General features: G+C 38.8%; 1 protein-coding gene across 2 annotated transcripts; it reads right to left on the bottom strand.

Moving 5' to 3' along the window:
- Window positions 1-27: 27 nt before the first annotated feature.
- On the bottom strand, window positions 28-26521 carry slc12a4 (solute carrier family 12 member 4). Of its 2 annotated transcripts, XM_056744406.1 has the most exons (25): window positions 26290-26521; window positions 12187-12284; window positions 11894-12025; window positions 11386-11532; window positions 10005-10059; window positions 9587-9717; window positions 9190-9419; window positions 8739-8953; window positions 8427-8591; window positions 8189-8287; window positions 8021-8078; window positions 7748-7922; window positions 7257-7375; window positions 6867-6965; window positions 6566-6685; window positions 6348-6452; window positions 3742-3910; window positions 3388-3583; window positions 2963-3132; window positions 2749-2880; window positions 2545-2652; window positions 2224-2411; window positions 1998-2131; window positions 1482-1498; window positions 28-1427 (listed from the first exon to the last, which is right to left on the bottom strand). In XM_056744406.1, the coding sequence occupies exons 1-25, from the start codon at window positions 26426-26428 to the stop codon at window positions 1407-1409; spliced, it is 3222 nt and encodes a 1073-aa protein (XP_056600384.1). In that variant the 5' UTR covers window positions 26429-26521; the 3' UTR covers window positions 28-1406. The 2 variants fall into 2 exon arrangements, with proteins under 2 accessions (XP_056600384.1, XP_056600377.1); XM_056744399.1 differs by having other exon boundaries at window positions 28-1498.
- Between the last annotated feature and the right edge of the window lie 146 nt (window positions 26522-26667).

Here is a 26667-nt window from a genome sequence, read left to right as displayed (position 1 = left end):
ACACGTCAACAAAGTAACACGTCAATCTAAGAGTGTGATAACTGGTTTTAATGTACTTTGTTTTCAAAATAGACATTCTTTGCTACTCGATAAAATTATTAGGTGACATTACATAATAAAACAAACATTTGTAAATGGATCTATGGAATCTGTAGCTCTTTCATTTCTAGTGCACTTTATTTATCGTTTTTATAGTTAAGATATAGAGTTTAAAAATGTTTTCCTCAAAATAAGCTATTTTTTCATTGTTGAAATGTTTATTCGTTCTCTTTAACATGGAACACTATTACAGATTCTTTATAGAACATGAACATTATGTTCCAAATGGAACATTGACGTTAAATTCCAAATACAATGTTATTGGTCAATACAGTCTTCCACATTTCTTCTATTTGTATAACAAATGTATTTTGTCTGTACAATAATCATGCTATACCAAAGAATAAAGACTTCTAGAGTATGTATCAATATCCAAATTTCCTCCTTGTCATTGTGAGTTGTAGACTAAAATGCATCTTCAGTATTTTTCTTACAAAAAACAGTTCACTTACAAAACAGTTATTTTGTTGTTGAAAATAGGTCAAATCTACTTGTTGTATATATTACAAAATCTACAAAGCTATTATATCCAACATCTATCCTGCCCCCTATCCTTTGGTTCTTTTCTAAAGCTAATACTTTCAATAAAATGTAGGGGGGTTCTATAAATAAATAAAGGAACAATAAATAAAAATATGAGCACTCTCATATAAATTTAAGTTCAGTACTCAGTATTCTGAGTGACAGTCAGAACTCGTTCAGATCATACCTTTTTGTTGATTACAATTTTTCATGCTCAGTACAATCTTGTCATTTAATATAATGGTATATGTTACAATATCATTAATGGGTAAAGAATGTTTGTTGAGTTTCTAGTCGTTAAATAAGAAAACTGCCAATATTTTTCTTGGTTCTGACACAACCCTTAATTTCTCTTGGACTGACGCATGGAGTGTAACAACTCCATCAACAGATGTGTTCATACTTTATAAAAAAAATGACATAAGGGATATACTGTACTTATTTTCACATATTACCAGAATCACAATGATGCCCTAAATGAAATGGATTACTAATGTTATAGTGCAAAGGCTGAATGTGCTGTGCTCTTAAACACATTTGTGTTTTTTCTACTGTACACTTTTCAACAGCATTTTCCCTCAAATTTTCTCACAAGTTTTGTGTTTTCCTGAAATCGCATTTAAAACTTACCAATAAGGTATTGTGAAGTGAAAATAGTTAGTGCACTTCAGTTTAAAATCTAGTCTGGCAAAGATTGTGTGTAGTTCAGTAAGCAAATTCTTTAAATAACACTCAATATGACTTGTAGTTGGCATAGTTTAACACAAGTATTGATCTTTGGCCATTCAAGAATAGATGGTGATGACCTCCCGACCCCCACCTCTTACAAGCAGCACTCTTTCGAGACCCTCGGTCAACACCTCAAGAAATTCCATATCTGAGACCTCAGAGTTGAAGAAATAGCTTGAGATATAAACATCTAATTAAATTGTCACAACATGATACATCTAAAATTACACAACATGATACACTGCTTATACAGTACAATATGAGATACTTTTAAGTTCGGGGTCACATGACTGAAATGTAATTGCGCCAATATTAATTAAAATAAAAGCAACCAAAATAAGGTATGGAATTACTGTCAATACTGTTAATCAATCCTGTTTACTGTTTTTACAAATTCCAGAAAAATGGCAAGCTACTTTGAGGATGGTAAAATATAGCTTTGATTTATTTTGGATGTGAAAAAATATATTAGTAAAAAATGAGTAAATGAGAGTAACTCATTAATATGAGTACTATCAGACAATTTTGCCCAAATCCATAAATCTAGATTGTACCACTTATTGCATTATAAACACAAACAGAAGCTTAGATAATATAATACTAAACTATACTTCTGTGAGCAGACTGGCAGCACTATGTAAGGATACAGTTTTCATCTCCCTCTTGATTGCGTGGAGGACCTGGCATGTTTAGCAGCACCAGTCTGGCATCATGGGATCTATTAACAATGACCTCATTAAGCTTGACGGCTGTGTGCATCCGCCGAACATTCGACTGATCACTGTAAAAAAAACACAGATACAAAAATATGTTTGAATGGGTTCTAGTGCAGTAATAGTGCAAGCATGCTCTTATTAATGCTTGTCTACTTACGGTTTGATGCTAATAAGCTCTCTGAAGTTTTCTGGTGCATTGTTTCTGTTTCTTCTCTCTGCTTCTACCTTGTCAACGGTCCAAGTCATCAGGTTCTTCTCTGGCAGTACTTCAATGGTTTCTTCCTCCTCATCTGAGTACAGACTGCCCATTCTTACTAATGAGTGTCTGTCCTTTACTAGCTGTGCCTAAAGATAATGGAGATTAAATGAAAGATTTTATTTAGGCTTTTTAATTTTACTGTACAATGAATTTATAGATTTGCGTCCATGCAAATACCGAATGATTTGCACTCTGATTAAATATACTGTAAATACACACCTCTCTGTCTCTTTCTGCACTGGACAGTCTCATTTGTTTTAACATCTGTGACCTCTGTTCCATCATCATTGTCCGCTCATATGTATACGCTGAGATGTCACTGTCATGCTGGAAATTAATCACAAAATTAGGCAGTGAAATTAAAATAGACTGTAATAGACATAAAGTGCTTCTGTTGGAATGATGATTAAAAAAAAAACATACCATTTCAACCACCTCCACCTCTGCTTCCAATCTGAGCTGGTACAGAAAGGTTGCCAGGTCCTTCTTCATCTGAATGCTGTTATCATCCATTTGGGCCACAGTGAAGATACGCATCTTACACTTACGCCAAACCTAAAGTACACACAATTTTTTAGCCACGGCTGAACACAAAGCTTTTGACTGCAATTATTATTTATAAATGATATTTGTTTACCTTGTGTTGTTTGAGAAGGAAAGGCAGGAGCATAAGCATGCCACCATCATGGACGATCCACCAAACATCAATGTATCCATCGGAGAAGCGCTCGTGGTTGCTGGGATAGAATGACACATTCTTTGGGACCATTAGAGCCAGGTGGGCAGCTGTAGTGCAGCGCACTGTATCTATGGTTAACGAAAACAAGGATATTAATCTAATATTAAATGATATTATATATTATATTATATATATATTGAGAGTTAAAGGCGCAGTTTGTAAAATCCGCCGGTAGAGGGTGCACATTCAAAACAGATATGTTCAAAACGACAACAAAAGCGTGGCTTGATGATGCTGTGAAGGAGCGTGGAATAATGGGAACTGTCATCTTCAACTCCACCACTAATAATCCGTTTAAAAATGCCCACACTACAGCTACTTACTGATAAAGGTTTTCCAAGCGCGAGGGTCTTCACTTTGTCTCCAGCCATATGGCCAACCCATGACCACCGTGTTGTGCTTCATGCCTCCCAGACCACAGGACTGGATCAGGTGTGCAATACCCTCTCTCACTTTTGAGGCTACCACAACCTGACAGAAGCCCTTAACTCGCTCGATGTCCATCATGTTCTTTATTGCCTTGTGAAAAGTACAAACAAAGCTCATTTTCTATTCATGTTTCTATATACATTTCTGTTTGAATTCTTTAGTAACGCACTCCAGTTTTCTGACAGTCCAAAAATGCACATTTACAGCAGGAGGGCTTACAGTGGTTGTATATAAAGTTACTTCCTCACCTGTTCCGATGCCTGTGTTTCTCCATAACATTCCAGGAAGTTTCCCTGAATAACAGATCCTACAATGGTTAGGCCTTTTCCTGCTTTTAACTGTGAGGCAAAGGTAAGCATTCTGGGATACTTGACATGGAGATCTTCATCCAACTTCAGCAGAACCAGCAGCTGAGGCCTGTGAAAATAATTTCAAAATATTGTGATAATAGTCAAATTATTTACAACAAAGAAAATGTATATTTGCATTACAGTTTAATGCTTCTATTCTTCAATACAACAATGTGTGACAGGGCCATGGCTAATCGGGTGAAAGGTGGTGACAATTCTATGGGCCTCCACTGCCCAGGGCCCTCACAAAATCCAAATGTTATACTATAAAGTCACCTGTTTTGTAAATATATGAATTGTACCCATGAGATTTTAAAGAAATCCACAAAAGCATGCAATTTGGCGAAAACGTTTTTCTGAATAATTTTGATTCCCCCTCCCAGCAAATGGTTAATGTTTTAATCTGAAAGTCAGACACCTAGCTCGTAAACAAAACCAATCAGAGTTGAGTCGGCAGGCAGCTCAGCTGAAGTATGCTTTGATGATGTTATTGTCATGAGTCTGCTTTTATGTCATGTCTATTCTTGATCTTGGAGCAGATTCATGAGTCTTATGTTTTATGTGAGAGAGAGATTTTCACCAATCCGGTCTTCCATATACTCTCTCTCCGGTCCCCCCCCATCTCATATCCTCATTAACTTTCCTTGAGTGTTTGATTCCCCACATCTGTCCCTTGTTAATTATCCTTTGTTAGTCTCTCTTTAAAATGCCTTTGTGTCTATGGTCCTGTGCGCATTCGTTTTGCTTTGTATGGTGTCCATGTGTTTCATGTTCACCTTACCTGATCTTGTGGATACCCCTGCGTAAGATTACCTTGCCATGTGTTTACGTGCCTAGTGTCTACCGTATCCTGTCTCATCCTGCCCTGTCTTTGTTTTTGACATTGTCTTGTTCTTAGTTTTTGTCCTGCTGTTTTTGCCCCAACGTGGGTAGTTTTTGGTTTCTGTTTTGAGTTAGAAATTTAGGCCTGTCTGTTTTTACTCCCCAATGTGGGTTTTTTTATTTTTATTTATTAAAGTCTTCTTGATACCCGTTCACAGCTGCCAGCATTTGGGTTATTCTCCCCTGCATTTCGTGAAAGAACGAACGTGCCATAACCGAACCCAGCAGGGAGCAAGGAACCAGCGAACAGCTATAGCACAGCCCATTGCAACCCGGAGAAGCCACCATGTCCACATCCTGTTTGGGTTCAAACAAGAGGGAATTCCCTAAAGGACTTTGAAATGGACTTCCTGTCCATTGCGCACTACTTGGGGTTCAACGACGCCGAAATTAAGGTGATCTTCAACAGCTGCCTCGATGAACCCCTTGCACCCCTGTTAAGTCCCCAGGGACTAAGACTATTCCCCTAGGACTTCCTCCGTCAAGCCCCCCGGGGATTCGCGCCACCCCCGACCAAGTTTGTTCCGTATCCTGTCCCGCCCTCCCTCTGTTTTTGACATTGTCTTGTTTTTAGTTTTTGACCCCACTTGTGAAGTATTTGGTTTCTGTTTTGAGTTAAAAATTTAGCCCTGTCTGTTTTTACACCCCATTGTGAGTTTTTGTTTTTTTATTTATAAAAAGTCTTCTTGTTACCCGTTCATTGCTGCCTGCATTTGGGTTCTTCTACCCTAAATCTTGTGACAGTTATAGAGCAGGAGAATGAGTGACTGAAAATGTGGCAGCAAAAATCTGCCATAAAAAGGGGGAAGGAACTCAGAGAATTGCTGTATTCCAGTCTATCAAGACGTTCCTTAAAAGGTAGGGCTCCATAATTCCTGCCATGTGAAACGGAGATGGATTAGCATTATCCAGGGGTAAAACATAAAAAATGCAGATGTTACAAGCGTGATGCACATTGTCCGGGTCTTACTTTAAAGTCGTAAACTCATGAACATCTCCAAGCTGCTCTGAGTGTTTACTCACACACGTTTTACTGTTTCATTTGAGAAAAGGTAAGCTACTCGCAATGAAACTCAAAGGTCTTTGCAACGACCAGCCATTGACACTGACACATTATTGTCAGTGCAAACATTAGTTCAAACAATATGTTCTGGCTTCATATATGCCATTCCATTCCATTTTCTACCACTTTTCCAAACTACCTCGGGTCACGGGGAGCCTGTGCCTATCTCAGTAGTCATCGGGCATCAAGGCAGGATACACCCTGGATGGAGTGCCAACCCATCGCAGGGCACACACACTCACTCATTCACTCACGCACTCAAACCCTACGGACAATTTTTTCCAGAGATGCCAATCAACCTACCATGCATGTCTTTGGACCAGGGGAGGAAACCGGAGTACCAGGAGGAAACCCCTGAGGCACGGGGAGAACATGCAAACTCCACACACACAAGTCGGAAGCGGGAATCGAACCCCCAACCCTGGAGGTGTGAGACGAACATGCTAACCACTAAGCCACCGTGCCCCCCTGCTTCATATATTCATTTAAGGCAAATCATTTAAAATATATGCATTGTTGGTCTTAGCTAAAACACAAGCTCTCTTTTCGAAAGACAAACCTCCAGTTTTTAGTGTGGGGTGGCCCAGCTTCCAGGCGGAGAAGAGCATAGCGTGCCCCACTAAGAGACAACCCGCGGATCCCATCTCCCCACTCCTTCTCTGCTCTGAATGAGAGATAAAGACAGTAAAAAAATTAAACATATCTGATAAGCCTTCAAGCACACATTCTATACTTTGATATGTGACAGTTAAATGGGTTTAATTGGGAATCACTTACCCCTGATATTCAATGTACTTGTAGATCATACCAGCAATGCCCATGGCCACAATGGCATAGTACCACGATGAGATGAACATAAGGGCTAAACATGTACTCATGCCCAGAAAAGACAGAGCCCTGCCAGAAAGAGAATCAGAGATAGACCGTCAGAAAATGATAGCCTGCTCACTTATACTATTTCACACCCCAAAAGATGCACTTAGTAATAATTCTTCTCATCTTTTGTTTTAAAACATACATTAAAGTGATATTTACAGTACAACTGTACATTCAAGGAAATATCTAAATGCACACTTACCAGTGATAGTATTTAAACCTTGGCCTCCAATTTGGTGTTCTTAAAAGAGTTTGCACTGCGCACGCCAAATTTACAAAAAGATAACACATCAGGAAAAACCTGTTAGGTGAACAAGGATATTTACTTTAAACTAATTGAATGATTTTACATATAATGACAATTCAGAAATCACAGACTGGATACTAAATTAAATGAATGTTTGAAATGTGCTGTATACTGCAGTCAGAATGTAAAAGAGAGGAGACTGAATACAAGGTGGAGGTTGCAATAAAATTGTACTATAAAATGATTTATATTAGTAACTATCTTTAGTATCTTTGTGGTGACAACTACGTTTTTAAATAATTTAAATGAGCACATGTATATCTGTTATGTGTTAACAATGCTCACATAGAGAGAATAGGGGCAACCATATCGAGTGAAGCAATTAGGATGCCGAGTTCTGCTATGAGTCCTGTCAGTAAAAGAGCCCACGTTGGCTCTCCGTTGGCTTTACCATGTCCAAACACCTGAGTTTGCAAACAAACATGTAGACACATTAGACAGGAAGCAGTCACCTTTGAACATCACATATTTACATTTTAGGAAAATCATTTTACATATGCGCATGCAAATTCCTATATTTACAGCTTGTGACCCATACAGCTTGTGTGGTTGACATTTCAGAGAATGACGTGGATTAACCAGGAACTCATTCAAATTCTATTTAACAAGGTCAGTGAAGGGTGTGAGGTGTTAAAAGTAACTTTACATTACATACTAGCTAAATAACAAAAATGCTCCTATTTCATTTGTGTATATAAATACTGCAATTAATCAAATGAAAAGAGATTTTTAAAATGTAAGTAATGTAATTGATTGCAGATCTGTACGACTCTTACTCTAAGGAAAGGAATGATGTTATCCTTAGCAATGGCTTGCAGAAGGCGGGGGGCTCCTGTCAGGGACTGAAGTCCTGCACCCACTGTGGAGAAGAAGGAGCCAATCACAATGACCCATGGAGAGGGCCAAGACAGTGTACCAACTACCATGTTTTTACTGACTGCTTCTCCAAATCTAAAAGATACCACAAGAGCAAATAAGACTCATTATATGTTTTTTATTACAAAACATTTAATAATAATTAAATGTGTACTGAACTTTAGATGACATACTTATCTCTGAGCACCACACCCTCAATGCAGGCCCCAAACAAAACCACAGAGCTGAAATCTTTTACAGTAAATTAGTCAAGGATTTTTTATGAACATGGTACTGAATAAAGAATAACTTTTATGATAACTGATTTAAAAAACAACTGAAGCAATACCAATACAGGATACAGACAAGAGAGGTGGTTGTAATGGCCAGAATTGTCCCTATAGGTATAGATTTCTGGGCATCTCTAAGATCTCCGGATCTGTTCGATCCAGCCATAATGCCTGTTCCAAAAACACAGAGGAATATAATTGAATTTCATCCAAATTCCTGTAATAAAATAATTTATAAACTAAATACAGTAGCACAAGCCTAGGCACATAAATGGGTTATCCGGGACCAAAGTGGACGGACAGGTTTTACCTGTAGCAGAAGGAAAAAATATTCCCACTAGGAGTGTAAAGGAAGTGGCAATATCAGCAGTCACATAGAAGCCAACACTCTCCATGGAGCCATGGACATCAACAGAGGAAAGACTAGATTTCTCTAGAATCTGTCCTTTCTCCATGTAATCCCCCCACATGTTCTCTACAATACACAAAGTACACACATTCAGACCACATAAACACAATTTTATATCATATCATATCAGGAATTAAATGGGAATTTAGTATCAGCTTGTTTATGACATGTCGTAATTGACATGTTGTCCACCAGACAACTGTGTGTTTCTACCTTTGATGATGCCACTGGACAACCCAGGAATGCCTTGAATCTCTGTTACATTGTTCTGCAGAAAGTATTCATCACAGTGAACTGTGCTGGAGTTTTCGGAGCTGCAGAAATTCTTCCACAGGTTGCTGGGAACAGTGTCATTACCAACAACCACTGTCTTTGCACAAACATCAAAGTGATGCGGAACCAAAGTCCGGTTTCCTAGCATGCAGACCCTAGACATACAGAATTAAAATTTCTCTTTTTCAAGTTCACCTCAGCTCATTCACTTTTAAGCATGAATTTTCGTAATAGAGACATATTACAATATATCTATCTATAATATCCAAAACTAAACAGACATTCCTTCATTATTTAGCACATTAGGAGCACTTTCCTTCATTATTTCAAATATTACATTTAGTTATTGGACTTTTGGACGATATATACTGTATGTTTAAAAAAGGCTTACGAAAAGTCAGGTGGGTGGAAGATTGATTTTAAAGCTCCGGCATAGATGGAAACGATGGAGATTATGACACAGGCCAGGAAGAGAGAGGCAAACTTGTTGACATACTTGACCCCCACAAAAACAACCACAGCCATGAGGCTCAAACAAATTGTGCCATACACCCTCATATTATTAAGCATTGCACTGCCCCCTGGGGGATGGAATATGGCGGCTTGAGGAATCAGATATTTCTGTGGATGAAAAAGTGAATTAATGATTATTGTCAGGGCTTTTTGTGAAAGGGCCCATATTTTATTGATCTCTATAGTTGCTTCTATACACAGACATATTATCTGTATTAATGCATCAATGTATAAAGATAAATAAAGGATTGCTGTCATAATGACAAATGACTGACCAGGAATATTTCAATTGCTCCCAGTATGTACATGGCAGCTGCAAAGGTTGTGCCCAAATAAAAACAGAGACCAACTGCACCACCAAACTCAGGGCCCAGAGAGCGAGATATCATGAAATAAGCTCCACCAGCTGCCAATAAAAAATATACACAATAAATAAACAATGGCAAAACAATTACTGAAATAATAGCAGAGATCAACCTGATCATCATCAAATAAAAAATCTATTTCTGCTACACATGAGTTAAGGACACTGAAAAAATAAGTTGGGTGATAGATATATCTCTACAACAGTTAAAAGTATTTGCATTTAAATAGGCCTAAGTAATATCAGTCAGATTAATAATATTATACTGTTTTCATAGATTTTTACAATTTTATAATTCAAAGGAGTATGATAATAAAATATCTAATTACCTGGGACTACACCATTGGTGGCTATGGCACTCATCGAAATTGCAGTTAACATTGTCTGTTAAAAAAAATCAATTTGACATTTAACCATTATAAAAGTTATATTGATAATAATATCCAGAAGGAGGAGAGAGAAAGAAAAGTCTGTATCTGTGTCTCTATCTGAAATGTGTAATGCTAGACTAAAGAAAGACATCTAATCAATCAATACAGTTGTGATAAATGCAACAATGTATTCTTTCATTACTACCTGTAACTTCCTTTAATTTTAGTTTATACTTTTTGCAGTAGATCAAATACATTAGATGGTACATGGGACAGTATAAATGTATTCTGCTTGATTTATGTAATCTCAGAGGACACATTTATTACATGCATTCGAGATTCAGGCTAACAACTAAATATGTGACCCTGGACAACAAAAAAAATATTTTCACATAATCTGAAAGATGAATAAATAATATGTCTATTGATGTATGAGTTTTTAGAAAAGGACAATATCTGGCTAAAATAAAACAGTTTAAATCTCAGTAATCTGGAAAAACAAATCTAAACGAGAAAATTGCCTTTGAAGTTGTTAATCAGGGGCACTGTGACAGGCCATCCACTCACAAAAATAAAATTTTCATATATTTAAGGCAGAAATTTACAAAATAACTTCATGGACAGGATATTTACTTAAAATCCTAATGATTTTGGGCATAAAAGAAAAATCTATAATTTTATACCATACAATGTATTTTTGTCTTTTACTAAAAATGTTCCCATGCTACTTAAGACTGGTTTTGTGATCCAGGGTCACAAATGTCTTTAAGTTGGCAAAGTTAAACAGGTCAATTTAGTGCAAATGTATTATAATAAATAATTTGTTTCTGTGAACAAAAAAAATCTGTGAAGCATCTGATCAGACAATTCTCACATCTTAAATCTAGTTTAAAAAATAAAGCTAGAAATCCCAACCTGCAAAAACTCGGGAGGTAACAGTGTAACGTTATGGCACCCCCAACATTCACAATACTCTAACCCACCACAGACAGTCGAAAAGTGGATGTGGATTGAGCACAAATGTCATTATTTGATACAAGCATGTTCATTTTAGTATAAAATGTCACTCTCTTGCTACATTTGGTCGATTGCTCTGACAGTAAATTTAGAGACCATATATAAATCCTAACACTCGTTTGCTTAACGATTAACGGGAAATAACGATTTCCTGGATACATTATGTAATCTGTGGCTGTCAGGGAGCCACTAGAAATATGCGAGAGTTTCCGGGAAGTTCTGGGAAGGGTGGGATGTCTGCATAAATACAAAATATGGCAACTTGGCCATGATCACCGTTAGGTGGTTTGTTTATGTGGAGGCATCACCAACAATAACTTACACACGAGCAGCACATGAGAACGATGAGAAGGGATTGGGCAACACCTGCTGTTCCCACTATCCAGGTGAGGCGAAGAAAGAGAATCACACCAAAGATGTTCTGCAGACATGGCAGGTACACTCCCATCAGTGTGCCCATATTTGGAGACTAGGGAAAAAATTGTTTGAAAAGGTGAAAAGAGTTTTGAAAAGAGTTTTGAAAAGAGATCTTTGCATTTATCGTGAAAAAAATATTTTACTCATTGATAAATGACTGATGATTGGGGCACAATGGACCAAACCAGCATTCACTAAATGCGAAGGCATAAAATTTCATCAAGGTTGTCAATATATATAAAAAGTAATCTTATCAATTGTTGAAATAAGCAATTAAAAATCAGCCAAATCGTTTTGAATCAAGATATAATACAGTTCTCCCCACTGTAGAGGGAATGTGGGTTTATGAAATGGATAGATGGATACAAATACAGTGATAAAATGCGACAGTAAAAAGGTGTGACATTTCTTACTTGAGGGAGTTTTCTTGTAGATGCATCTGCATTCTCTGCCTCCTCGTGCTCTTTGACACCCTGAGTAACGTTTGTGTAACTGACCAGTCGGCTAAGGAGAGAAGAGACCTTTGGCCGGATGTCCAACTCTTCCTATAGAAAGACATTTCAGGACATACCAAACCTTTTTTTTATTTGAATTAGGCCTATCAGAAAAATCAGTTTTATTAACATTTGATGAAGCTTTTGGATTTATATTATATTTGTCATTTACAGTAAGAAAATAAACAACAACTAATTGCAAAAAGGCAAACCTCAAACAAGGCCAGGTTTCTGTCATAGTAGTCATTTCGTTTAGATGCTGAGTCTGAACTGCTGAGGAAGGGACTGTCTTCTTTGTGAGCTCCATGACCTGGAGGGTAAATTAATTTAGACATTTAATTGAAGACATACACCCTTGTCACATACAGAGATATAGGAATATAAAGTATATATAAATAATATAAATACAGTATAATATAAATAAAACACATAAACAATTACACTTAAACACACTATCCAATGTAACACGTTTTGTAAACAGTGGCCAGAAATCAAGCTTAAGAAATATAGGTAAGGTCTTAATCATGTAAGGATTTGGTTTTAATCATTCAGTAAAACTATGATAATATAACAAGAGCACTTTCTAACAAATATCAAGTATGCTAAAATCCCTTTTCTAGTTTGAGCAACAAGTATTATATGGAGTTTCATATTTCTGCTTCTCTGACCCTTTCTCACAAACGATTTTCTTTCAATCACTCTTCATTTTTGATCCAGACTCTCTGAACCAGAACACATATGAATCAGTTTAATTATTCTTGTTACATCCTCTTATGTCCTCCGGCAAGTCAGTAATTTTCTGGCAATGCATTATAGGCAGCACTGAGACTGGGACAAATACGATCATGGACTTTATTCTCTCTTTTCATTAAGGCATTTCATCTTAAGGAAATTCAGAAAACATCTGTGGATTAGTTCGGCAAGCGGTTGTTCCATAAATCATGTGATTTTATAAAAGAGTATATAATCTTGTCTCAAGGCTATGATGAGATCTTTGTTTGTATGCTATTGGTTGCACTCACCTGATTCCTGGGTTTTCATGCCATTATTGGTTGAGTTTGCATTAGTAGTGCTGTAGACCAGCATATTTTCTATGTGTATGTAAGCAAGGCAGCAGCCTAACCAGTGTACAAAGTCTCTATCCAGGCCACACTGAACTTTTAGCAAGAGGGTTCAATATTTCCCTCTCTCTCTGATGCACGCACACATGCGCACACACACACACACCAATGTGTATCCACATTCATACATCTTGTGTATAGTGCATAAACTACAACTACTAAAATGCCCATGAACATTAGTCATACTCTACACATACTGTACAAGTCAAAAGATTTATACACCGCTATAAACAATAAACATACAGAGTCCTTCAGGCGCTGTTCTATTACAAAACCCTGCTTCACACAGTCAAATACACACATTCACACAGAGTCAATATGATATGGTGGGACTCTCAGCATAATCACAGACCAAGTGGATCAACATGGATTTTAATGTTTTGAATAAAAAACAATTCCTTTAAAACATGAGAATCATCACCTAAATGTCATAATTTGCAACTGTATTTATAGTACAAATGCTGAGATCGTATAAACCTTGCAGGGTCCATAACAGTAACTAAAACAGTCCATATATCCCAATTTCCAAATACTAAAAAATGTATACAATTAAAATACAAATAGAAGCATTTACATGAGTGGCCCCAGACTTTTGGACCCTAGGCAACACTGCGTAATTGTTGCATTATTACCCAAGACCTATGAAGCTGGCTAAATGCTGCGCTATATTGTTGTGGGGGATACTGTACAATTTGCTATCGATCCGATACCAAGTAAATGCAGGGCCAGTATTGCCGATATCAATACCGATACTTGAGTTTACAATCCACTATCCTGTGGATGAAATGTCATGATTTATCAGATGAATGCATCATTAATTTGCTAAATCTGAATACATTCTCATGACCACTAAAATATTTTGTGATTTGTGCTCTTAATGTGCCTCTAGGCTAATTATTCATGTAGATGTTAAAACACGGGACATCATTTAAACCAAATAAACATTTGTTTATTTAACACAATAGAATTTGCAAGCATGAACCAAATTATTACTGGAAAATAGTAATAATAACAGATTAACAGAACAGAAAACCGATATATAACAAAACAATTTCTCCCTATCCCAGTTCTACTTCTCTAGCTTAAAAAAGTGCACAAAATTAATAATGAATAACAAAGCATAATATAACAAATTAAATTTCCCTTTCATTACATTTTCAAGTGGATTTATAAACAAAGTGCACACAATTGTTTGAGAAACAAAGTAAATAAAGTGTTTAAGTAATAAAGTACTTTTAATATTTGGTTGTTTACCCCAAAAGTCCCACTGCCATACATCGCAGTTCGCAGTGTTTTTATTCTTTTCGCTGGCTGCGTCAGCGTGCTTGCGCTCGGCGCTGCTGAGTCACATGACAGCGGACTACAAAACACTGCAGGGAGGAGCAACGTGTGCAAAACTAGGTGTATTTGAAATAGATAGTTCTTCTTTATTATACAATTATTAGCTACATTAGTAAATAAATAAAATCTATAGTAAAAACATATTAGTATCGATGTTTTTATGTAAGAATCGATCCTATTCGATACAACCTCACCATCGTAAGTATCGATATTTCATGATCGATCCGCACACCCCTTGTAGCCTTACAGTAATCTTAATATTAGGCAATTTTCACAACGACATCCGTTAACTTCCGCCTTTCCGCAAAGAATTGTAGGCCTATCCCTACTAGTTCCGGTTAGCCATTGCACCAGAGATTTTTAAGGAAATTGCAGGCATGTTCAACAACAACTCGAAATAGGAGTGGTAAGTTAAAGTTAAAGAGCACGTTCCCCGCGATCCCATTCAAACTTTAGTTAGTGTGTAATGTTGCTGTTAGAACCTGCAAAATGATAAAGCTCTAAGTCCAGCACGAATCGAGATATTGTCTTTATAACAGAATTTGCTTTTCGAGGACTACGGGGAAAGGCTAGACCGGAGCCAGTTGGTACACGATCTGGGATCGTGTGCATGCGCAAATGATAATTCTGTTTTGCGACGATTTACTACACTGCACGATCTGTTACACGCTTGCGCACCTTGTGTAGTTCTTTCTTCATGTAAGTGCAGATAGTCTATGCAGAAATGAAAGGGATTATTTTCCTCATTTAGAAAAAAAGACACAAACCGCCTTTGACAATAACACTGACCTCAGTTCGAAACACGGCAAGTTAAGAAGGCCTTATGCCATACAGTAATGAATCGCAATGGGGAGATGGAGGAAACTGAAGGTTTGCAGTGACAGAAAGACTTTATTCCACATGTAACAAAAATCGTGTATGTTCATGTAACAACTTAGTAGAAAAACCGCGATCTCTAACAAAGATTGAGGTTTGCGTGCGCGCTTACTAGCGGACCTCCGTTACACTTCGATCGATCCGCATGTTTTTAACTGATGAAGTGAAGTTGCAGCATTGTTACTGTTTATTGCTAAACGCCAAAGCTTATGAATTCACGTTCACTGAGAGGGGAGACAATCACAACTGCTTGAGGAGCAGAACTCGCCCATATGGTATGAGATGTCCCAGGGAGGGACATCTTCATACACACACACACTCTAGCGGGGAACCAAGGCCTATAGCTATACATACTGTATGGATATATAAGTCTATGACTACATTTAAAACGAATCAATAAATGGAAAGAAAAACATATATATGAATGTGCTTCGATCAGCAAATCCAATTGTTCACAGAAACCTTTGTCTTAGTCCTGTATGTTCATAAGTGAGGCTCATGTAGACATACATGACAAAATAAATACAAATGTCTATACCTGTATTAAAGATTTCCAATAAGGAATAGGACCAGTGTTCTACAGTGCAAGGTTATTTCTGAATTATTTCCTACTTTTGGGATATTCTTTCATACGTGACAGTGACGAATCAAGCTTCGGTACAGGGCTACACTCACGGCCGTAGCCAGCTATGAGGTCACCGAGGTCCGGACCTCGGTCATTTTTTTATATTCAAAAATAAAATGTCAAGCTCTCTGAATGATTATTTTGCCATTTAAACCACCCCATATCATATGAGTGTTTGCAATTCATCATGTTGCTGCGAGAAGCTAGCGCAGTGAACGGGGCTTGAGAGCGCGTTGAGTGAGAGCGCGGGTATGCCTCCATTTGTTGCCAGATGCACCTATTATACGTGTTTTTTTACTCGTTTTTCCAATTTATTGTGACACTTTGGGAGTCTTGGGACGTTTATAAAGTGTAAAGTTGAACGTTAGTGTTAGTGATATATTAATCTTATTCACAAAACACAAGCTTTGAACTTATTTCGGATATCTTTTTCTTTCTTTTTGAAATTGCTTGTTTTTCATAGCAATATCTGGCAACATTGTACATTAATAAAAAAAAGCTTACAGACAAACTGTAACTTAATTGCTGACAGGAAGATACCACCATTGGTAAGACAAACGCAGTGATCATCGTTAATATCTGAAATAAATGATTAACACCAACAAAAACAATAGCATAATACAAATATGTTTGTTACAGAATGAAATAGGCTATGCCATTGCCAAATAACGTTACTGACCAGCAGGATGACGTCTCATGCTCTTTAGTTAACCTTAAGTCATCAAAAAACATAAATTAAAGCAGTGTTTTCAACTGGTGGGTCGCAAAAACGTTTTGAGTGGGTTGCGGAGTGTGCATTCAAAGAAACAACAAACGTAATTCTGTTTTTTTCTGACGCTAGACTTTTATTTTGACAGACGTGCGTGAAAGCGGTTGACTATCAAAAACGCTTTTTCCTCATTCAGTATTTACGGTCAAATAAGATGTTGTCAAGTTTTATATCGGTGTCATTATTCTAACGTTTTTATAACTTGTTATAAAATAAAAATTCCCTCACCTAAAAAAAAACGAACTTTCCAGTCCTGTCAGTCATAGGCTACTGTGCTCGTTGCGCGCAAATTTACCATGGTAACAGAGCTTAACCCTCAAAATGCTACTTTATTTTCACTGTGTTTTTGTAATGTATTTCTAAATGACTGTGGTCTCGTCACACATACCAACTATTAACAAAAACTATTTTGGAACTGCTACCTTACCTAAGGTTACTTATACGGTACCTCATATTCATACAGTGTATCTATCTATCTATCTACTTATATATATATATATATATATATATATATATATATATATATATATATATATATATATATAAATGACTGAACTTAAATATACGAGCTTGATAAAAATGACCACTCTAGAAGAAATTACACACACACACGTCTGTGAAATGTAAAACATTATTTTGAATAAAAAAACTTTCGCAATCATCATCATGTCTGTCTATTTTGAAGTTTAGGGGTGCATTTGTGGGTGTTATTATAGCACAATTCTTAACACCTTACTTTGGACCTCACTAATTTTCAAACACTGGTTACAGCCTTGGCTACACTGTGACATGCTTCGTTTTTTTATGCAAGCTTCAAAGCCTCGGTTTCAAACGTCGCATCACTAAAATCCAGTTGTTTCGTGAGAAGAGAGACAGCGGTGGATGACAGACTTGAAATATGTTAAATATAAAGGGTTTTTGATACTAGAAACATGAACATCCATTGTTATACACCCAAAAAACACAATCAAAGCTTCGAAAACAGGGAAAAAACGGGGCCTTTAATGTTTTTCATGCTCATGTAATATTGTGTTCTTTGGTAGCTTTGTTGATAATTTCCAATTATTCTATAAAAAGCTAAAAGTAGGCTTAAGCTAGCAGCAACAAGAAACAACAATGTGCATAGATATTGGCCTGGGGTGTATCAATATATACTATTTTAGCATACTTTTTATATTAAGGTATAACCACTCACCTTTTCAAACGCCAATGGTTACAAAATATTGAAAGATAATCAAAGCTAAACGCTTATGAAATCCCATATACTAATGTATTCTTAAAGCAATATTTCAGAGGCAAACCCTCAGGGCATCCTGTCTGAATATGACTTTCTTCTTGAAGGATAATGCAGTCCGTGCTAAAAAACACGTATCATTTTTCTTTGAAGCGAGAATGGGAGTGAATGGGGGGCAATATTTTGAAACTCCAAAAAGTTCACACATCGAATAAAGAACGGCTCGACATGGGTAAGGGCGTGGGGGTGTCGTAAGTTCCGGTGACGAACGCAGCAATTTTTCATTTTGATCCGATAGGATACTATCATCTCTGTCCGGGAGCTTTCGTCACCGTCATTTGCCAAGGGCTAACAGAAGCTATGTTAGCTCTGACATTGAATAGATCTCAATATGGATATTTCTCTTTAAAAAACGCATTGATTTGTTTTAGAAGACCTGTGTTAAGACCACGGAGCCCTGTCGAGTCGTTCTTTGATCATTGGATGCACTTTTTGGAGCTCCCCATTCTACAGCTTGGAAGAAAAATCCTACGTGTTATTCTGATTGCATAATTATTCGAGAAGAAAGTCATATTCAGTCATGATGCCTTAAGGGTGAATAAAACATGGGGACACTTTTTATTTTGCCTCTGAAATATCGCTTTAATTGCTTATAGCGTTATCCTTGTCAATCTCTCAACAGCAGCCCACTCATCAACACTCGTGGCACAGTTACCAGGAGGATACTATTGCAGTGTTCCCAGAATCTCTTATTCCTCTAATAACGTCACAGTGTGTTATCTCCTTTGCTTTGACAGCTCCCATATACAGCAACATTTCTTTGCTGTGTGCCTGCAGGAAGGGGTAGCAAAAGCTTTATGTTAACAGGTCTGAACATGTTAACAGGACTGTGCTAAAAAATATTTAGATCAAAGCTAGAGTGCCAGCCTCACAGCTGCTGTGCTTAAAGGAATGTGCTCTACAGGACAAGAACATTATGATTTTGGTCTTTTGGGAGAAAACGTGATTTTGGAATGTTTTAATGCCTATTAAAATAAATGTTGTCTTCATTTACTCACCCTCAAGTTCTGGGGCATTTTTGTCTACCATTGTAATTTTTCCAACTATGGTAGTAAATGGTGGCCAAGAACTGTTTGGTTTGCTTTTCATTTTGCAGATAGTATTTATGCTCTAACAGCAACATTACACAATAACTAAAGTTTGAAAATTGGCATCACACCTTTAAGTGGAAATCGTTGTGTCGAGACGGAATGGGGTTTGAACTTGAGAACCTATCATCTCTGATTGTACTTTTAAAATACCAATGAACATGGCGAATGGCATGGGATGCCAGTCTCCGCTCCGTGCATACCAGTATAAAAGGAAGATGGCGTGCCCGTTTATTCACCTTTTGGGGTGAGGAACCTGAGAGGAATCTCCCAGTCGTTGCAGCAGACAGCGAAGCATAGTGGCACGAAGGACACAATATCTCCTCGACACAACGCAAATCGTAACCCTCCAGTGGTGTGGTAAGGCATCAGTTCGAGTTTATCAACGAAGTGAGGCTCTTACCAACTGCAGTACAGGCGATGGCCTTCCTACTCTAGAGACAGCACCATAGGGAACACTGGGAAATGCTACGGGGACCACATCTTGCTGTAGGGAGGTAACACGTGGAATACCTATAGGTCTCACCAGTGGGGAGATCTCATGGAAGTAGTAGGTCCCAAACCAGGGGTGCACCAGGGGGACGAACCAAGGGGGGAGCCATTACTTGTGGAGCACTACCTAAGGTATAGGGGTTCATGTGGGGTTCGTGATGGATACCTCTTCCTATACTGGGCTTGGTATACAGGCCGCTGTGCCTGGCTCTTAAACCAAAGAAGTGCTTAGTGATGGATGGGATGCTTGTACTTCTCCCGGTGGGGGGAAGCAGGGAAGCTGAATAGCGCACTGACTCCCCTAATGAATGGAGAGTAGGCGCTTCGTAGGCGTACGCCCAGCCCGCAGCCGGTCTTACCTGTTTGTGCACACTGGTGGTGGGTGAGGATAGACTCGCTTCATATGAGTGTAACGCACTTTGGGTGTACAGCAATAGACAATTAAGCACTATATAAATGCCTCATTCATTCATTCATTCATTCATTCAATTCAAGTTTATTTATATAGCACTTTTCACAATGTGCATTGTTCCAAAGCAGAGCTTGATGCTCCTCTTCCCTGTGCTTGCACAGGACCTCACTGGGGGAAACAAGTAGTTACGCTTTTCCCGCAGCCAGCTGTGCGCCAAGGTGTCCGTGCAGAGGGGGGCCTTGGTCAGGGAGTACCAAAGCGTGCATTTGGTGGTGTCCAGGGAGATGAACGGGTGCCACCTTCTGACTACCTAAACTGCTCCCAAATTATCTGGATGGTGCGGGGGTGGAGTCTGCACTCTCGGCGGCGCCTGTCCTGTCGAGATACTGTAGTGCGTCGGCTGTCTGATTGAGGCTACGTGGGATGTGAGTGATGTGCATGGATTTTCACCAGCTGCTGACTCCAGAGGAGGAGGCGTCAGGCGAGTTGGTACATATGCCGTGAGCAAATGCAACCCTTGCAGTTGATGTAAGCGATGGCAGCCGTGTTGTCCGAGGGGAGCAGCACATGCTTGCCCTGAATGAGGGGAAGGAAGCTCTTCAGAGCAAACCAAGCAGCCAGCAACTCTAGGCAATTGATAAGCCACTACAGGTGGGGGCCTGTCCAACGACCCGCCACTGCGTGCCCCTTTGCACACAGCACCCCAGCTGAGCAGGGGGGCACCCGTCGTTACCACGACATGCCTCGAAACCTGCCCAAGTGGAACCCCGGCTCGGAGAAAAGAGACGTCTATCCAAGGGTCTAGGGTGTGACGGCATTGAGGCTTGATGGAAACAGGTCTCTTGACGGTGTGCCACGCTCTCCAGGAAGCACGACTCTGGAGCCAGTGCTGAAGCGATCTCATATGCATCAACCCAAGCGGAACAACTGCCGCCGAAGATGCCATATGCCCCAGTAGCCTCTGAAAGACTTTCAGTGGGACCGCTGGTTGTCGCCTGAAGAGTCTCAGACACCTCAGCACTGACTGGGTGTGCTCGTTGGTAAGGCACACTGTCATGGTGACAGAGTATAGTTGCATACCAATATAAGAGATGCTCTGCGCAGGGGTATGCGAGCGTGGCATGGATGGTCTGCGACATCGGCTCTGGCAGGTTAACGTCCATGGGAGTTTCCAACAGCGCCGCTATGGACGGGCAGCCGCCACGGAATGGGAAGCAGACGATGTCTTTGCTGCATCAACAAACGCTACTTCCAGCATGTGATGAAGGCATCGTGCCCGTCGGGCTCAAGGATGAGACGGCCACATCCAACGTTACAGCGTCGAGACATGTCTTGAAACACATGCACGCTGTTTGAAATGTGCTATTTTAGAGGGGAAGTTAGGGTTGGGCCAATAGATGATGACATCGTCCATCACCGATGGCTGACAGCCATCCCAATGTTGGGCTGGTATCGTGGCTCCCCTGCATGAAGTAATTTTTGTCATTAGGAGGTTCTGCCGTCGTTTGTGACCTGAACTGTGCGTGTCCGCGATGACAGCAGGAAACATCAGTGATGAGTGACCCGCTCAGTTGTCTAATCACACACACAGCTTCACTGGTGTGCTCAAGGTCTACTCGTCTGTCCACGTAAAATAACAACTGTCCATGTAAAATAAACTAGTGCAAAATGCAATTTGGTGGCTGTCTGGAGCCCTGGTATAATTGTTTTTAATGTTTTGGCAGATGGCCATCCAGCGCACTGATATAACCCCAACCCTCGCCCCGCCCCCGATGTCATCGTCCATCACAATGATTCACTCTAGGCACCGTCAGATGCAAATTTGTTAGACATCGCCCAACCCTAGGTGTAGTCGCACACAAGAGGACGAGTCTGCTGCTCTGCGTCGTAGAATCCAGTAGGAAGTATAGAGATGAAAAAAACTAAGCATAAAACTGCCTCGCTGGTTCCAAAGAACAAAAGGTGAATGAATGGGCATGCCATCTTACTTTTATACCTGTATGCACAGGGCGGAGACTAGCATGCCATGACATTCGGCAAGTTTATTCCATTCCATTCCATTTTCTACCGCTTATCCGAACTACCTCGGGTCACGGGAGCCTGTGCCTATGGCAAGTTTACTGTCCTTTTAAAATTACAATCAGAGATGAAGGGATCTCAAGTTCAAACCCCATTCTGTCTCGACACAACGCCGAGAGACCGACAGAAAGAGAACAACATGTTGTCTATCGCTTGGTGTTAACAGTATATTTATGTGCTATTTAAATTCTTAAACATATTCTTTAAAAAAATATGTAAGAATGCATTTTAGCCACGCTATAAGGGTTTAAAAAAATTGTCAATAAACTTTCACAGTATTAAAAAAATCGTGCCATAGAAGGAGGATGAAAGCACATTTCGTAGACAGCTGTAGTTTAGTTTAAACATCTGCAGATTGTTGATGAGATGACAGCCCAAGATGGTAGACCAACTTTAGTGCATGTAGTAAAATAGCTGACTTTACCCTACGAAGATGAACATAGGAAATATGTTCCTACACACAGGATGGTTTCAATTGAACTAAGCAGTGGATATAATTTGCATGATCTGGTGCCTTGCATGCTCATTCATAATCATACGGGTTTGTTTTTTGGATGCATATGAATTTGTTATTTTTTAACAAGAACATTCATAACATCTAAAAACAGTTTGTGTTGGAAAATGCTTAAGCTGATTAACCACAGAAAAAGTACTAACTAAGGAGCTTATGTGTGAAATTGGCCAAACATCCCATTTATTAGACATTTAAAGTCTTCTTTATGAGTGAAGTCATGCTGTTCCGGCAGATTAAGTTCAAGATTTTCTTTGGCAATGTATTGTGTTATGGTGGCATACTTGATTAATTGACATTATCGTCATAATAATATCCGGTGTGGGTACATTCCAAACAGCATGTGCCTCTGTGTCCCGGCTAGTGATGTTTAATATTCTGTGTTTTAAAAAGGAAGATTGAAGGAACGTTTCACCCAAAACTCATAATTCTCTCATTATTTACTCACCCTCGAGTTGTTCCAAATCTGTATCTGATGAACACAGAGAAAGACATTTGGAAGAATGCTTGTAACCAAACAGTTTTTGGCCACCAGTGACTACCATGTTCTGATGAACACAGAAAAACTGTGTGCATTCTTCAAAATATATTATTTTGTGTTCAACATAACAAAAAATTTACAATGCATTTTTGGTCAAGGGTGGCCAAAAACTGCTTGGTTACAAGCATTCTTCCAAATATATGTCTCTGTGTTCATCAGATTATATAGATTTGGAACAACTTGGGAGTAAGTAAATGATGACAGAATATACATTTTTGGGTGAAATGTTCCTTTAACCCCTTTTCTGCTAAAGTGTAGTTAACAGTCCTTCATTGTAACCTGGAGAATGAGGTCCCTGTTTTCAGTTAGACACATTGATTTTATTGAGATAAACCACAGCAATGCTAACCAGCTAGAGAATGACATTTCACTTTAACCATGTCATTTGTTTTTTGACGTCAATTTATGTTTGATTACATGGACCTAGAACTTTGTGATATGCATACTCAATAAAATACCACAGCAAAATGCAGAAAGTTATTTATAAGATACTAGAAACAGCTGCTTTGACCTCTAACTAGCAAATATTGTTGAGTTGAAAATGTACACTGTCATTTAGACAACCAAGCTTTTTACATGATCTTTTTTGTATTTACTTTACATGTGACAGGGATAGTTTGCAGAATGGCCCATCACTGGTAAAATCTTTTGTGCATTAGAAAAGTTCAGTTGAATAAGTATGTGGAATTCTACCCTGCTAGGAGAGCTGAATGCACGCAGACTTTGATGTAAAGCCAGAGGGAGAAGAACCTGTGTGCTGTACAACTGATAATTACATATCATAACAACAAGAATTATTATATGTATGTTCAAAATAGTTGTTTAAATTGTATAAACAAGAAGTTCTATATTTGTTTTAGAAACCTTGATACTTTAAGGAACTCCTTAAAGAATATTTTGAAATCTTTCATTTTTCATCAATTTTTTGCCCTTCTTGATGTGCCAACATTCTGCTCTTGGGCTTTCCGATAGTCTCTTTAATCAGGTCCAGAAAGGTTCAATGACCGCCTTTATGGCTTTTTATTAACTCTGTTCCTGATCTTGATTTGAGTCAACCAGACTATTTTGTATGAGATTAATAAGAGATAGGTCAATATAAGGTAGGAAGGTAGAGATATCTGTCAACAAAAACTAATATAAGCTGCTTCACTGGAGGACAATCTGCTGTAGATGAGGACATGAGCAGACGTTCTTGGTGTAAAGGGCTCTCAAAGTCAAAGTAGCACAGTGTTTTTTTATGTGTCAGATATTACTACCTCCTTGGTCACTAGGGAAGTGGTTAAAGGGCCATTAAAAATGGAGCTTTGTTAAAAATCTGCGTGTTTCAGAGAGGCGGGGCAAAGAGGAGAAACCAACATGCACAGTATGTGGAAAATACTGCGTTTTTTTAACCCTAAATCATGTCTACACATTGGATGACATCTCAAACAAACGATAATGTTCATTTTATCCGTTTCATATGACCCCTTTAAAGTAGAAGACAACAGCTGTGTTTTGCCTACTCATAAAACAAAAAAACTGTTCTAGTCTCCTGTAGAAAATGTTTTGTCAGAACCAGCTGGCAAAACATTTATTTTTTCCTTATACATTGCTAGTCAACATCCAAAACATAGGAGATGCTAATTTTATTTACAACAAAAGTGTACCACCACTTCTCGTTGAAGGTAGGTCACGTGGTTTAAGAGTTTGACGCAGTCTGGTAGTTTTACCATTAAAGGCCTGTTTTAGCACAATGACAGCTGTGTGCAGTTCTGCACCAAACAGTACAGAGCTAACATGCTAGAAAACAAAGTTAGCAGTGTGAACACCCTCCATCTGCTTAGCCCCTACTAATGTTAAACTATCAACAAGTACAACCTCCACACCGAACCAGTATTATGTATCACATAGAAAATTGCACCAATGCAACACATACAGAGAGCTACAGCCACACGGACACACTAAAGGCCAAAAATATACATATAGGTCTGTTTCTTCTGCTGAACATAATAAACTGAAAATAGGATTATGTTGTATTCCTTAGCATTTCAGACCATCTGTTTAATTCTGAGAAATGTTTTGGGGTGAAGGTCAGTTTAAATACAGTAGCATATTTGTGTTCTCCTATCAAAGGGTAGAATGTCTTTTCGGCGTCTGTCTTTCTAATGGATGTCCCTCTTCAAATTCTTCCTGCCAGTTTGTAAGAACAGTGTAATGTGATGAAAGCAATAATATATAGATTTTGGATTTCTTTGAGAAATCTGATTTAATATGTTTATATGGTAAATTATCACTTTAAACAAGCGGATCAAGTTTAACGTTTGTAACCATATAGTTATAATGAATTTGAAACTAAATAATATTGCATGAGCCTCTTGGCAAAACATGACCTGACCCGACTTCTGACTGTCAGTCTTGCATTAAGAAACGAAAACTCTCACTTTAGAACCAGTGCTTATTCTGTTAAAGGGATACTTCACCCAAAAAAAACACCCAAAGAACAGGACAGCTGCATGATGGTCTCTCCATATGCCACTCACAGCTACATTAACAGATGCTGATATCTCTAATCATCCCTTTAGAGCTTCCCACATCTTCATCTTATTCATTTCTCTTTCCCTCCATGAAAATATTTCTCTTTTAAAATGTAAAAGGGACATAGAAGGAACAAGATGGAGGGAAGAAATGCTAGTCAAGCCTTCGGCTGCCGGGTGAAGGACAGTCCTGGCACAAAGAGAGAGCTCCAGCTTTTGTATCTATGAATACTTGAGGCCTGTCTCTTTATTGCAGAACCCCCCCAGTCCCGCCTCTGCTTTGGCCCTTGATTGTTTTCCATTGTGACCACAGTGGCGTCAGGCATGTCAGCACTATTCCAAGAGTCCTGGCTTTAGTTACCCTTAAATCCCTCCCCTTACTTCAAATAAACTACCATTTTACAAAGATACAACTTTGCTAATGTGACCAAGCCTTCTCAGAACTTCCGGAAAACGGGAAGTAGTCATTGGATGCTGTGACGTTGAATCAACAATTGCCATGGTTACCATTCTGCTGATGGTTTGAGGATGTATAGTATTGTCAGGAATACCAGGGTTAAATCTATCAAACTTCACAAACGTTCAAACTACGCTCTTAATGTAGTTAAACCCAGCAGAAAAGTTTTCAAAAAGTGACGAATAAAGAAACTTACCATCCGAACTAACTGTGTCTCGATGTCCCGGGTATCCTCCCTGTCCTGTGTCTCTGTAATCCACCCAGTTTATTCCCTCCAGACTGTCATAGTTGGACGGTGAGTTATCCTGCACTGGTACCACAGTAAAATGAGGCATGTTTTCATTTGTTTAGTTTGAGTATTTTGCGTTTTTGTATCCTCTTTCGCTTCTTTTGGCAGAAAGCACGTTCCCAGCTGAACTCTCCCTCAAATCTCCAACACATTCCTCTAGTCTTCCCTCACTTCCTCTCAAACCATTAGCATAGTGCCCACCCTTTTCTTTCTGCCCCTCCTCCTGCTTGGACAAATCGAGTGGGTCTGACACTTTGGCCTGTCTCACTCTTTCCCCTGCTCTTT

The sequence above is a fragment of the Triplophysa dalaica genome, chromosome 1 (assembly GCF_015846415.1).
Source record: "Triplophysa dalaica isolate WHDGS20190420 chromosome 1, ASM1584641v1, whole genome shotgun sequence".
Taxonomy (NCBI): domain Eukaryota; kingdom Metazoa; phylum Chordata; class Actinopteri; order Cypriniformes; family Nemacheilidae; genus Triplophysa; species Triplophysa dalaica.
The sequence above is the reverse complement of the archived record's forward strand: the minus strand, read 5'-3'. Positions and strand labels throughout refer to the sequence as shown.

Coding starts and splice junctions, on each gene's coding strand:
- slc12a4 (XM_056744399.1), bottom strand. CDS start 26,428: ATGCCTCATTTTACTGTGGTACCAGTGCAGGATAACTCACCGTCCAAC. Junction 9,718..10,004: donor CACCAATGGTGTAGTCCCAG/GTAATTAGATAT, acceptor TTTTATTGGCAG/CTGGTGGAGCTTATTTCATG. Junction 8,592..8,738: donor GTCCAGTGGCATCATCAAAG/GTAGAAACACAC, acceptor TGTGTATTGTAG/AGAACATGTGGGGGGATTAC.